The sequence below is a fragment of the Trichosurus vulpecula genome, chromosome 8 (assembly GCF_011100635.1).
Source record: "Trichosurus vulpecula isolate mTriVul1 chromosome 8, mTriVul1.pri, whole genome shotgun sequence".
In the NCBI taxonomy this organism is placed as follows: Eukaryota; Metazoa; Chordata; class Mammalia; order Diprotodontia; family Phalangeridae; genus Trichosurus; species Trichosurus vulpecula.
Window position 1 is genome coordinate 176,753,788 of NC_050580.1, and position 12,321 is coordinate 176,766,108.

Here is a 12,321-nt window from a genome sequence, read left to right on the forward strand (position 1 = left end):
GGAGGGAGGAGGGAAGGAAGGAAAGAGAAAGAAGGAAGAGAGGGAGGGAAGGAGGGAGGGAGAAAGGAAGGAAGGAAACACATTTATAAGTGTTTGCTGTATACTGGGCACTGGGGATACAAATGCAAGAGTTAGACCTACCCTCAAGGAGTGTGTATTCTAACAGGAAAAACACAAATAGGGTGGTGGCTAAGGTTTTAGAAGTCCCAGGTATGGTAAGTAGAGCTATGTGATAGTTGATTAGCTAATCTTTTCAAGTAGTAATAACATACTTGTGGCTGGAGGGGTAGCTTGGGAGGGTGGCTATGGGGTAGGGCGGATGGCAAGGTCCAGTTGTCTAGGGAATACAGGGGCAGGGCAGGGCAGAGCAGGGCAAAGGTGAAATGTGAAGCATAGCTGAAGGTGGCTAGATATAGGAGGCCATCTGACACACTGAAGACAGCAAGCTGGGAGTTCCACGGCTAAGAAGGTTAAGTTCCCCCAAAGGATGAAGGAGCAAGCAAGGTAAATAGCAAAAATATGGCCAGGGTAGAAATGACCTTTAGTCTTGAATTAGTTTTTTCCACCATACATGCACAAACAGGTCCTCACTCACCAGCATTCATATTAGCTTCCAAAATGAAAGATAGGGCTAGGAAGAGAGATTGGTTTTGAACCAGCTCTTAGATCATATCACTCCTAACGAGTAGCATTACCCGTTCCAGAGCAGTCTTCTTGAGAGACAATGCATCCAGCTTTGTAGCTGTTATTTAGTTGATTGGTCCCGTCCAACAGTTTGTGACCCCATGTGGGGTTTACTTGGCAAAGATACTGGCATGGTTTGCCATTGCCTTCTCGAGCTCATTTTACAGATGAGGAAACTGAGGCAGGCAGGGTTAAGTGACTTGCCCAGGGTCACACAGCTCATAACTGTCTGAGGCTGGATCTAAACTCAGGTCTTAGCCAGGCACTATATCCACTGCACCATGTAAGTGCCCTATGAATAACTACATGCGTATATATGCATATTATATATATACATACACACACATAAATATACATGTAAACAACTATATACATTAACTATATACACTATATATTTACTATATAAATTAACTATATATATATATATTTCATTATTAAAGCCATTTTGTTATTTCCAACCATATTTTGTGATCTCTTGGATTTTCTAGGTATATCATTTCACGTGTCATCTATAAATATAGATTTTTTTTCTTCTTAATTACAGTGCTTAGTCCTTTAATTTCTTTTCTATGCTTTATTGCAATTGCTAAGATTTTGAAACCTGTGTTAAATAGGAGTGGGGAGAGTGGACATCTCTATTCAGTCCTTTTTTGGATGGGATAGTCTAGTGAAATAATCTATTGATTCTCCTTTGTTCATAATGTTACCTCATGGTTTTCAATATATACTTTTGGTAATATTACAGAAAGATTATTCTATTCTGATGTTTAAAAAAAACTTTAGCATAAGGGTTGCTACTGCTAAAAAAAAAGAAACTTCAAAGAATAAGAATAAACATCATGAATAAATGTAATTGGAAAAGAAAAATGGGCTGGTTACATGTTGAAAGTGAAGAGTGAGAGGGGGAAAATCAGAATGTTCCAATGATGCTCTTTCAATGTCAAGAGAAAAAGAGGAAGGCCTCCAGTATACGGGGTGGAACTCCTGTAGTGAAATTATGGGAGGAAAGTGACAAGAGTATCACCAGATGGGCAGGTATGGATGGGTCGCAATCTGAATCGCCAAAGGGAACTTCCAAGTTGATACAATCACAAACTCAATTAAGGATTTTTAACAAAAATGTATTTCATTGGAAATTTTCTGTTCATCTGATGATGTAAGCATGAAGTCTTTATTTTTCCTCTCATTAATGTGTTTCATCATGTTGAGTATTTCCCTGGTATTGAAGTCTCTTCACATTTTGTTCACAAATATGCATGGTCACAAGAGACAGGATATTTCAGATGTCCTGCTACATTATATTTGCATGTTTTTGTTTAGTATTTTTTCTCAGATTTCTTTTTGTTCACTTGATCAAAACCATATTTATTACACAATAGGAGTTAGATAACCTCCCATCTTTTTCAATATTTTGAAATGGTCTATATAATATAGGAGTTACTAGAATCCATTTATCAGTCCATCTGGCTCTGATATTATTTTTTCAGAGCAAGCTTTTGATGGCCTGTCAGTTTTCTTCCCAAGATGACTCTATTTAGCTTATCCATTTCTTGTTGTATTAGTCTAATATTAAGGAACTGAGCCTAGGAAGCTGGGGCATTGGGCCGACTCTCTTCTCAACTAAGAGACACATCTGCTCTTGGCCCAAGAATGTGGTCTGAACTGGGTTCAGGCTTGAGTAGCTCGACCTCCAATGAGAGGAGCAAGGATGCCCTACTCCCTCTTGGTTCTATGAGTTTTTCCCCATAGTCTCTAGTTCTTGGGTGTTCAAGGAGGACTAGCATCTTTGGTGTGAGGGCTTGCTGGGCTCTTTTCAGGACTGCTCATCTGCTTTCCATGTCTCCCTGGCAGTCGATTCACTTTTTTTTTTTTTTTGGAGCGGGGAAGGCAGGGTAATTGGGGTTAAGTGACTCGCCCAAGGTCACACAGCTAGTACGTGTGTCAAGTGTCTAAGGTCTGATTTGAACTCAGGTCCTCCTGACTCCAGGGCCAGTGCTCTACTCACTGAGCCATCTGTCTGCCCCACTCAACTCTCACCTGTGGCTCTAAGAAGATGTAGCTGGAAAGTGGCCACATTCCAGTAAAACCGTCTCTGTAGACAGGCTTGAGGGTAACTGACAAATGGTAGGTGACTTAGGGGGGTGTCTACCCCAAGCATGGAAAGACTTGTCCTGGTGGAATGGGCTGATGAGAACAATTTGTTCCAATAGCCATGAAGGCAGCTGAAGCAGGCACTGTGGAGCACTTAGAGCTTGGTCAGGTATCAAGGACCTCAAAGTTATCTTCGCTTTTGTCGTGCCACTGGACTTTGATGACTTAGGGAGAAAGAGTGAGGCTGACAACTTTGTGCAACTCTGCCTCACTTAAATGCAATTCACCTGCAAGTCAAGACATCAGCTGTGATGTCACTGGTCTTCTTTGAAAACAAAGGACAAACAAGAAGATATCCCCAAAAGGGGAAAATAGAAAGATAGTTGATGTACAGTGTAAATCACAGATGGGATTAGTGCTTATTTCTTACACGGAAAACAATGCCCAATACAGCATACTCATAAACAAGCATTTAACAGAAACAAATTTTTTAAATGGCAGAAATACACTCTGCCAGGAAGACTCATATTTAAAATTAAATATGAGGCAATTAGGATCAAGGATTAGACATTTGACATTCTACCCTGGTTCTGTACTGTCTCCTTCAGATTCCATGTCTTCTGCCAAAACAGGCCAGGCTTAGTCCCATCCCCTTGTTGGTGGTCATCTTGAATTAGGGGACCCTACTGCTCCCTACCAAACCCAACTCTCTTCAGTCTGATTATTCAGGAAAGAATTTCGTTTAACAACCTGAAGCCTTACCTATCTTACTCAAGCAGACACAGGAACTAAAAAGGAGAAAATCCTCTCAATTTGAGGAGAAAATTCCATTTATTTGTGAAATTAGGTTATGTCAACACAGTTTAGCCTGTAGGCCATACTGAAACTTCTTGTCCCTGCTCCCACTCTCTTGAAAGCTTTGTTTAATGTGGTTTATTTACAAAGTTCATGTGATTCTTAAATCTGAGCACTCATTTTTCCATGCAAAAGTAGAACTCTGATCTAACCTATGAAAGTGTTATCAGTGTCTAACCTCTTCAGGTGGGGGACCATAGTAACTATAAAAAACAGCTTGGTATCATGGGAAGAGTTCTGAATTTGGCATCAGAAGGCCTGGATTCAAATCTCCCCTTCTTATTATTTGCGTGACTTTGGGCAAATCAGTTAAAATCTCTGGACTTTCATGTCCTTTGACCCAAAAATATGACTAGTAAGCTGATTCCCCAAAGAGTGAAGAAAAGGACCTATATGTACAAAAATATTTAGAGCAGTTCTTTTCGTAGTGGCAAAGAACTAGAAAATAAGGTGGGGGGGGGTTACTTATCAATTGGAGAATGGCTAAACAAATTATAGCCTATGCAATATACCAAATAATAATTCATTACTATTATGCTGTGAGAAATGAAGAAAGGGGTGGTTTCAGAGAAACCTGGGAATATTTGCATGAACTGATGCAATGAAGAGAACATTTTATAAAACAATGACACTGTAAAAAAACAACTTTGAAAGACTTGAGGACCAATGGTGAAACATGTCCCCAACTCCTGACAGAGAGGTGATGTACTCAAGGTGCAGAATGAGATATGTACCTTTTGGACATGGCCAATACAGGAATTTGTTTGTCTTGACTAGTTGTTAACAAGGATTTTGTTTTTCTTTTGCTTTCAGTTGTATAGGGAGAAGAAAGAGAAAATCAATTTTTGTTCAATAAAAAAATGAAATTTATTTTTTTTAAATGAGAGGATAGAGTAGATGACCACTTAATTACATTTCAGCTCTAAACATATGATCCCCTGATCCCAAACCCAAAGTCATTTACCCAAGAAAGAGAATTTCTTATACTGGGATGTTAGTGAACTGCTAATTCCATGTTTACTAGTGAGATAACCCAGTTTCCAAAAACTGGACCCTCTTCCCTTCCTTTCTTCCTCATATCCCCAAATAAAAGCTACATATCAGAAAAACCCAACTGTGTGACCTGGAATCCTAAAAATTGCTTGGTCTTAAGAAATAGCCTGCTACTCTTTAGGACCATGCTTTAAGGAATGAGGTCCTTGGTCATACTCCCTTAGAGTCGTGGAGAATAACCTGACGCCACAATAGTTTCTCCTGTAACGTAACTGGAGTCTGGAGAACACAGGAAGGACACAACTCCAGCACATTCTTCTGGACACCCCAATCTGCAGGAAGACAAAGAAAGAAAGAGAACTGACTATGATTTTTTGCTGTATCTCCCACTGACCCCACTTACTGGTCCTGCTGCTGAAAAATTAGAAGAAAAACAGAAAAAAACTAGAAGCCTTTCATTACTCTACAGATACCCTATTACTTCCTAGGGCTGAACATAGGACTGGGCTACACAGAGACACGCAGAAACTTCTGAGGGTTACACTGCCCCTAAGATGACCAGAATGCCATTGGTGGGAAAAAAAAGTGAAGAATGAAAAAAAAAGACCTAGAAACTTCCCTTATCAATATTCTTTTAAAGAATATGGGTCCCAATACAATTACCTTGTAAATCTATGTCGTTTCATCAAATCCTGTAGAACATTTTTATCCTTCCAGAGCTGAGGGGAAAAGAGCAAAGACAGAAGTTTAAAAATACCCACTTAATTTTCCTTTAAGATAGAGGCTTCAGTGGTGTAATAGTAATTACGATGGGACTTTTTGCTGTTGACTTTTAATGATTCTGGCCTTTGTTTGAATGGGGCAGATAAAGTGGGATGTTTTTGTATTTCTCAGCACTGAGACAATTGGGAGTCATTGACTTGTATCTGATGTGCTATTGGGGGTGGGGAACTTTTCCACGCCCAGCCTGGGTGAGGTCGGGGCCCTCAGGGGCCCTGAACAGGCTATATAAGCACAGAGGTCAGCCTTCTTGCTCGCTTGCTCCCTCCCTCGGAGCTCTGTGCCACAGTAGGAGTGGCATGTGACTCTGGGTCAGCAGTTATCATGAGCTCCCGGCTGAACATCCAGATGTTGATAACTACTAATTGTATTTGGTCTGTAACTCACAGTTCTGGTTTTTTTCCCCTGAACTAAGTAAATGATATTCGTATGCTGGATTAAAGTAAGATTGTTAACCCCTTAACATTGCTTTCCTTAAATAAAGCAGATCAAAAGGACCTGGGCTTGCAGCATTCTGTGAGCTGGTTGTTGGTGGTTTACACCCTCACAGCAGCTGCTAGCCGGATTGTTGATACAAGTGGCCATGACCCCAATCCCACATCATTTATTCTGGTCCAGAATTTATATGGGGTTTCTGAGGAAAACATTGCTGCTCTTCTTGAGAGGTCAGACATGCAAAGTGTGAAGCAGATGAACAGGCATCTTGGAGGACAAGTATCCTGATCTCATCCTAACAAAATGGGCAGTGGCAGGATTCAGGGCAGGTAGTGGGAAGGATGGGTCCTGGGCTTCTTTTCCTGTGGGGTCTATGGGTGGCCACCACAACAATCACTGTACTCATGAAGAACACCCATCCAAGAGGCCATGACAACAATCATAAATCTCTAAATGAACTTGAAATGTTGCCTCTTGGAAAGGACAACAACGAGGTGGGGTGGGGAGGCCCCCTAATACCTCACAAGTAAAGGAAGGTCTTCTTGAGTTAGAGTTCTCAGAGCTGAAGAAGCCGTGTCTGAGGATCCCAGCACTTCACTGTTCAGGTCTCTACAGAGCAGGGATGGTGATGAAAGCAACTTCAAAGAGAGGAAGACCAAATCCTTACCACTTGGCTGAAGTCAGTCTTGATTACTCCTGGTGCCAAGCAGTTCACCCGGATGCCCTTCGGTGCAAGCTCCAAAGACAGGGTTTTGGTGAGCCCCAGTAGGGCTGTCTTACTGACATTGTAGGGACCCAGAGTCTAGGATTGGGAACACATAAAAATTCCTATCACCTTCTTTATAAACTAAGCTACTGATGAAAGAGAGGCAGAGTGGTGCAAGGTAAAGAGCATTAAATGTGGAGCCAAGAGACCTGGGTTCAAATCTTGACTGCACTATAAATACCTATGTGACCTTGGACAAGTGACTTCACTACTTAGGACTCATATGTCCTCATCTGTAAAATAAAGGGGATGGACCACATAATCACTGACCTCTGCCCCTGCACCAAATCTTAAATGGTGGCACAGAATTTTGGGACAGGATTAAGCTATATCTTCTAAATAATGAGCAGTCATAGACATTTACTAGTCCCTTCCTCATACTGAGGAACCAAAGAGTGAGAGAGGGCAAGGAAAGGCTCTTGCAATGGATGATCCAAGAAGATTCCCTTCTGAGATTAGATTTCACAGGATTAGAGATTTACAGCTATAAGGGCCCTGACAAGACATCTACTACAACCCCTTCATTTTCTCTGTCACTTTACCCACCATGGTTCAATGAGGTGAAATGAAGTGACATGGTCATCCAGCTAATAAGTGTCAGAGGTAGGATTTGAACCAAGATCTTCCTGACCTTCCAATCCTCCATGCTACCTCTCTTGAGAACACATGTTAAAACATGGAGCCTTTGGATGTTGAGGATAACAGGTGCCCTAAGGCACTGTTGTTGGAACTGTGAATTGCTTCAACTATACTGGAAAACCATTTGCAATGATGTCCTCAAAGTCAGAATATAGTGCACTCTCTTTGACCCACTAATACGACTACTGGGTTTATGCCCCTAAAGAGATCAAAGAAGAAAAAGCCAGTATAAAAAATATTTTAGCAGCTTTTTTGCAGTAGGAAAAAAACCTGCAAACCAAGGGATGCTCACCTATTGCCTAACGGCTAAAGAAATCATGACATATGGATATGGTGGCATTTATTGGCCCATGAGTAATGGCAAAATGCACAGTTGCAGAGAAAACTGGAAAGACCTATATGAACCAATGAAGAGAGAAATGAGCAGAACCAGGAGAGAAATTTATACAATGACTATAACATTATATAGAAAAACAACTTTCAAAGTTTCTAGAATGCCGCTCAATGCAATGACAAACCATGGCTCCAGAAGACTGAAGACAAAGGATTTGCTCACCCTCCTGAGAGAGAGGACTCAAAATGCAGAATAAGACATATCTTTTTGGACATAGCTTGACTATGCACATTTGGTATAAGGTTTCTCTTTTTGGACATTGTTTTGTTCATTAGATACGATGGGGAAGAGGGGAGGAAGAGAAAATAAATACTTGTAAATTGAAGAAAAGTGGGGAAGGGCTTAGGATAGAGATTGTTATAAGAGGAAATATATTGTTCCCCTTTTACGGTCTATTCTTATTGCCCCTTTTGCAAACACTATTGCTGGCTCCTCTCCTCCCTCATCCAACCTTTTTGACCTGCTGGGTCCCAATTTGGAGGAGGCCTGGTGGCCTGAGTTCAGAACTCTGGACAGAGCTAAACATATTCAGGGCTTGGCTGAGGTACAGGGAATATGGTATAAGGAAGACATACTCTCTGATGGTGCTGCTCAGTGACTTTTTGTGTGTCTATAAGCCCGTATAGTAATATGCATGCATATTTTTTAACCTCCCCCCACCCCGAGCATGAATGGCTGAATGAATAAATTAAATGCACATGTGATGTGGGGAAAAAACACAGAGCTTCCTGCCCTTGTGCTCCTGGCCCCTTGTTGTCAGCTTGGGTTAGCTGAGCCTGGAAGGATGATTGACTTGGCTCCTCTTATATACAATCAACCTCAGGTGAAGTTTTGATAGAGGTGGGAGATGAAGAGAGGAGGTGGCTTCTGTCTTCAATTTCCAGGAATGTTCTTGTTGGACACATCCCTATGGCCTACGCCCTCCCTTCCAAGCTCAGGTGGATGCAATTGTCAAGCCTCCCTCATGAACCACCCCTAGTACCAAGAGTTGAAGATTAGAACAACACTTACTATCTCAGGATTATACGCCACAACAGAGGAAACAAAAACCACAGAACTTGCCCTACAAAGAGAGAGGAAACATTGGGGGTTGAGTAGGGCCAGATCATTAGATGCTTGCTGGGGAAAGAAAGGGTGAAGGAGAATGGATGGGCTTTTCCCCGGACAGGAGCAATCAAGGTTCTATCCTGAGGCCACATCCAGCTTAACTTCACCTTTGGTGGAGATACTTCTGCATATATTCAACCAGTAGCCAGGTGTAATGGAAGGAGTCAGAAGGCCTGGATTCAAATTGCAACTCTGCTAATTTATATCTGTGTGACTTTAGGCAAGTCACTTCATGTTCTTGGCCTCAGTTTCTTCATCTGTCAAATAGGACTGTAAAATTATCTGGTTCTGTAATTAAGAACCTACTATATTCTAAATATTATATAATACTAAATACTATACTAAATACTAGAGATAAAGATGTAGTAAAGACAGCTTAAAATGGGAAAGGACACATCCCTCGCTTCTCAAAGAGCTTATAGTACAAGAGGCACAGTTATGGCATGAATATGAAAAGTATGATACAAGGTAGAAGGCAATCTACTGCTGTTGACTTAAATAGGCCAAGTTAATAGCAGCACAGTTGTATTATTATTTGTGTCCTAGCTATGGTTATGATTATAGTTGAATCAAGACCTTGTGTGCAGGTTCCTCCTTACAGTGATGGGCAACCATGGCACATTCCCTTATGAAATGACTTAATAGCCCATTAGAGCCCAGGTTTGGTAGTCATTCTTGACAATGAATAATAAAACTCTGTGTACATGGAAAAAATGACAGGAAACCTTTAAAATAGAATCCTTGGCTTCCTTCAAGCACGGCTTAGATTGCCTTTCTTACATGAGACTTTTCCTTATTCTATTCCCCTCCCCCACCAGTTATTATCTTTCATTCCCCTGAAATTACTTTCTATTACCCTCTATACCTTGTAGTTACTTGTGTATGTGCTGTATTCTCCCATTAGAATGAAAAATCCCGGAGGACAGGAATTATTTCATTTTTGTTTTTATATCTCCAGGAATCTATCCTAGTGCTTGTACATAGTGCATGATTCATAAATATTTGCTAGTCTAATGCAATTTCTTCTGTTCCAAATACAGAACATTGGCTTTTTAATCCAAAACAGGGAGGTCCAAGCAGAACCAGGCAGTCTTTTGATCAGCAGCCCCATTTTATATGAGACAGGTAGTGATCATTCAGGTCCTGGTTACAGTCTGAGGGAAGATCATTCCTCATCTTTTAATCCATGGAAAGTCATGAAATGTAAAGAGAGAGAAATCCAGAAAGTGGGGTTGACTCTCTAAAGGGGAAATGGTTTTCCTGGGCCTCACTTACCTGGGATCTGGTTTTGCCCAAACGTCTTGTTCCCCCTTCTTTTCTTCTAGAGTCACCATGTGTGGTAAAGCCAGCCTCAGAAGCCGGGCTGGTGCTTTCACATTAATATCCATTATCTAAAACCATGAAAGGATTATGTAAAGGGAGTCTTCTCCACCTTTTGTCAATATTCAGCTGGCCTTAGGACCAGGAGTGGGCCAATAAAAAGTAGACTGGGTTAAGATTAACTAAGTAATGACTCCACTTTCAGTCCAGATTATTTTATCATCTGTTCCCCATATTTATTCATCTTTGTCCTCAAGGAGAATACAGAAGATTTTGTCAAATGCGTGAAAAAATCCAGGTAAATGAGAACTTTGAACTGTCACTATAGTAACATTCTCAATCAATCAGTCAAAATTCATTAAATGTTTCCAGTGTTCTCTCCACTGTGCTCAGTGAAGAAATATGAAATTAGTGTAGAATGACATTTTTTTAATGAAACTATTCTAACTCTTAGCACTGCTTCCCTTCCTAAATGTTCACAAAGCGTGCTTGTAATTACACATTTGGGACTACTCATGCACCTTGAACCAGTCACTTGACCTTTCTAGGACTCTGTTTCCTCATTTATGAAATGAAGAGGCTGGATTTGATCACTTCTAAATCCCTCCCCCTCACTCACCCCCACCTCCAGCTCTAAATCTATGATTGTAATTATCATGGACTGCCAAAGGACAGTGTTTTCCTCACCTCAACCGAAGCTGCAATTTACCCCACAAACTAGGCAGATTTCTGCCTCTCTACCTGGAGAATCCATCCTGGGTGGTCTTACCTTGTCCCATATTTCTTCACTGGCACCCAGTGTACTCCCAGCCAAAGGGTTGACACCTGCCACACAAACCAGGAAGTTGATAAGCCCGTATTTTTCAGAAGCCTAGATGGAAGTCAGAGGAGATGAGGTTAAGTCTCAGTGGACAGATAGACAGTGGACAAATGAAGCTAAGATGGTTCATACTCATCCTTGCCCACAAGTATTCTCACCATGGACACTAGCTTCTTACAGTCTTCTTCCTTTCCCACATGGCACACAGTTCCTGAAGCACTCAGTCCCTCTCCCTGAAGTTTTTCAACTGCACGATCTACATTCTGTTGTTTTCGGCTGCTCACAATCACATGGGCCCCATCCCGGGCCAGACGTTGTGCAATGGCAAAACCAATCCTATGAGAGATATGGGGGAAGAGACAGAGAGATACTCCCACAGGCTCCCTTTCAGAAGACCAGGAATGAGAACCATAAATTGTGAGATGAGAATTTCAGAGTAACTATGGCCTTCTGAACCCCCAATCAGCAACACTCACCCATCAGTGGAACCTGTGATCAGGGCCACTTTATCAGCCAGAACTCCCCTCCTGTCTGCTCCAGCACTACTCATTCTCACTGAAAAAGGGACCACAGGGAGAAACAGATGCCTTTGGGTCGATACCACTGCCCTGTACATGATAGCTAGTGATCAATCTTCTTCCTAGTAGACCTGGTCCTAAAAAAGGAGCCTGAGAGGGGCAAGACAAAACAAAACAAACAAAAAACATTCACAGTTGATGGTAAAAGCAATTTGAATCACTGGAGTTTTTTCTTTCTCTGTTATAGAAAGGGTCAGAAGAGATTTAGAGATGGGGATAATGCTTCAAGCTAGAGGCACCCATTAAATTGGCAAAGTTAAGTGTGATGAAACACCATGTTGGCATAGTTGTCGGGAAATGGGCACTCTTTCCTACATGTGGACTGGTGCTGTCTCTTTGGAGAGCAATCTGGCAATAAGTAATAAGAGGCAGAAAACTTACCATGTCCTTGGATTCCTTAGCATAATGGACAGAATATTGGAGTGGAGTCAGAAAGACCAGATTTGAATCCTAGCTCAGACACTTACTAGCTGTGTGAGTCAGGACAAGTCACTTGACCTCTCAGACTCAGTTTCTACATCTGTAAAATGAAGAAATTGGACTCAAAGATCTCAAAGGTCCCTTCCAGCTCTAGATCTATGATTCTATGAGAACAGCAGGATTATCCCCGCCATCCATAATGCCCGGCTCAGTGCTGCCTAAGTGTTCATTATCTCTTTTGGCTTTCACTTTATTTTATTGACTGATATTAAGCTTGCAATCCACTAAAATTTCCAGATCCCTTTTTGGACAGCTTGTTGTTAAGACACATCCACCCTCTTCTGCCTGCTCCTGTTTCCATATGTCTGATGGTTGGTGAATTCCCTACGCATTTACAACTCCTGCCTTTCTTCCTCATTGGAATCCTTTCCATTTGTAT

At 41.4% G+C, this 12,321-nt stretch overlaps 1 protein-coding gene across 1 annotated transcript; it reads right to left on the reverse strand.

The window, feature by feature from the left end:
- Window positions 1–4,843: 4,843 nt before the first annotated feature.
- Window positions 4,844–11,437, reverse strand: LOC118829156 (dehydrogenase/reductase SDR family member 2, mitochondrial-like). Its single transcript, XM_036736123.1, has 9 exons — window positions 11,361–11,437; window positions 11,043–11,220; window positions 10,834–10,935; window positions 10,076–10,135; window positions 9,591–9,601; window positions 8,649–8,700; window positions 6,506–6,640; window positions 5,287–5,342; window positions 4,844–4,955 (listed from the first exon to the last, which is right to left on the reverse strand). Exons 1-9 carry the CDS (start codon window positions 11,432–11,434, stop codon window positions 4,844–4,846), a joined length of 780 nt encoding a protein of 259 aa, XP_036592018.1. The 5' UTR covers window positions 11,435–11,437.
- Window positions 11,438–12,321: the final 884 nt, after the last annotated feature.

Coding starts and splice junctions, on each gene's coding strand:
- LOC118829156 (XM_036736123.1), bottom strand. CDS start 11,434: ATGAGTAGTGCTGGAGCAGACAGGAGGGGAGTTCTGGCTGATAAAGTG. Junction 5,343..6,505: donor AGACTGACTTCAGCCAAGTG/GTAAGGATTTGG, acceptor TTTTCCCCTCAG/CTCTGGAAGGATAAAAATGT. Junction 4,956..5,286: donor AAACGACATAGATTTACAAG/GTAATTGTATTG, acceptor GTCTTCCTGCAG/ATTGGGGTGTCCAGAAGAAT.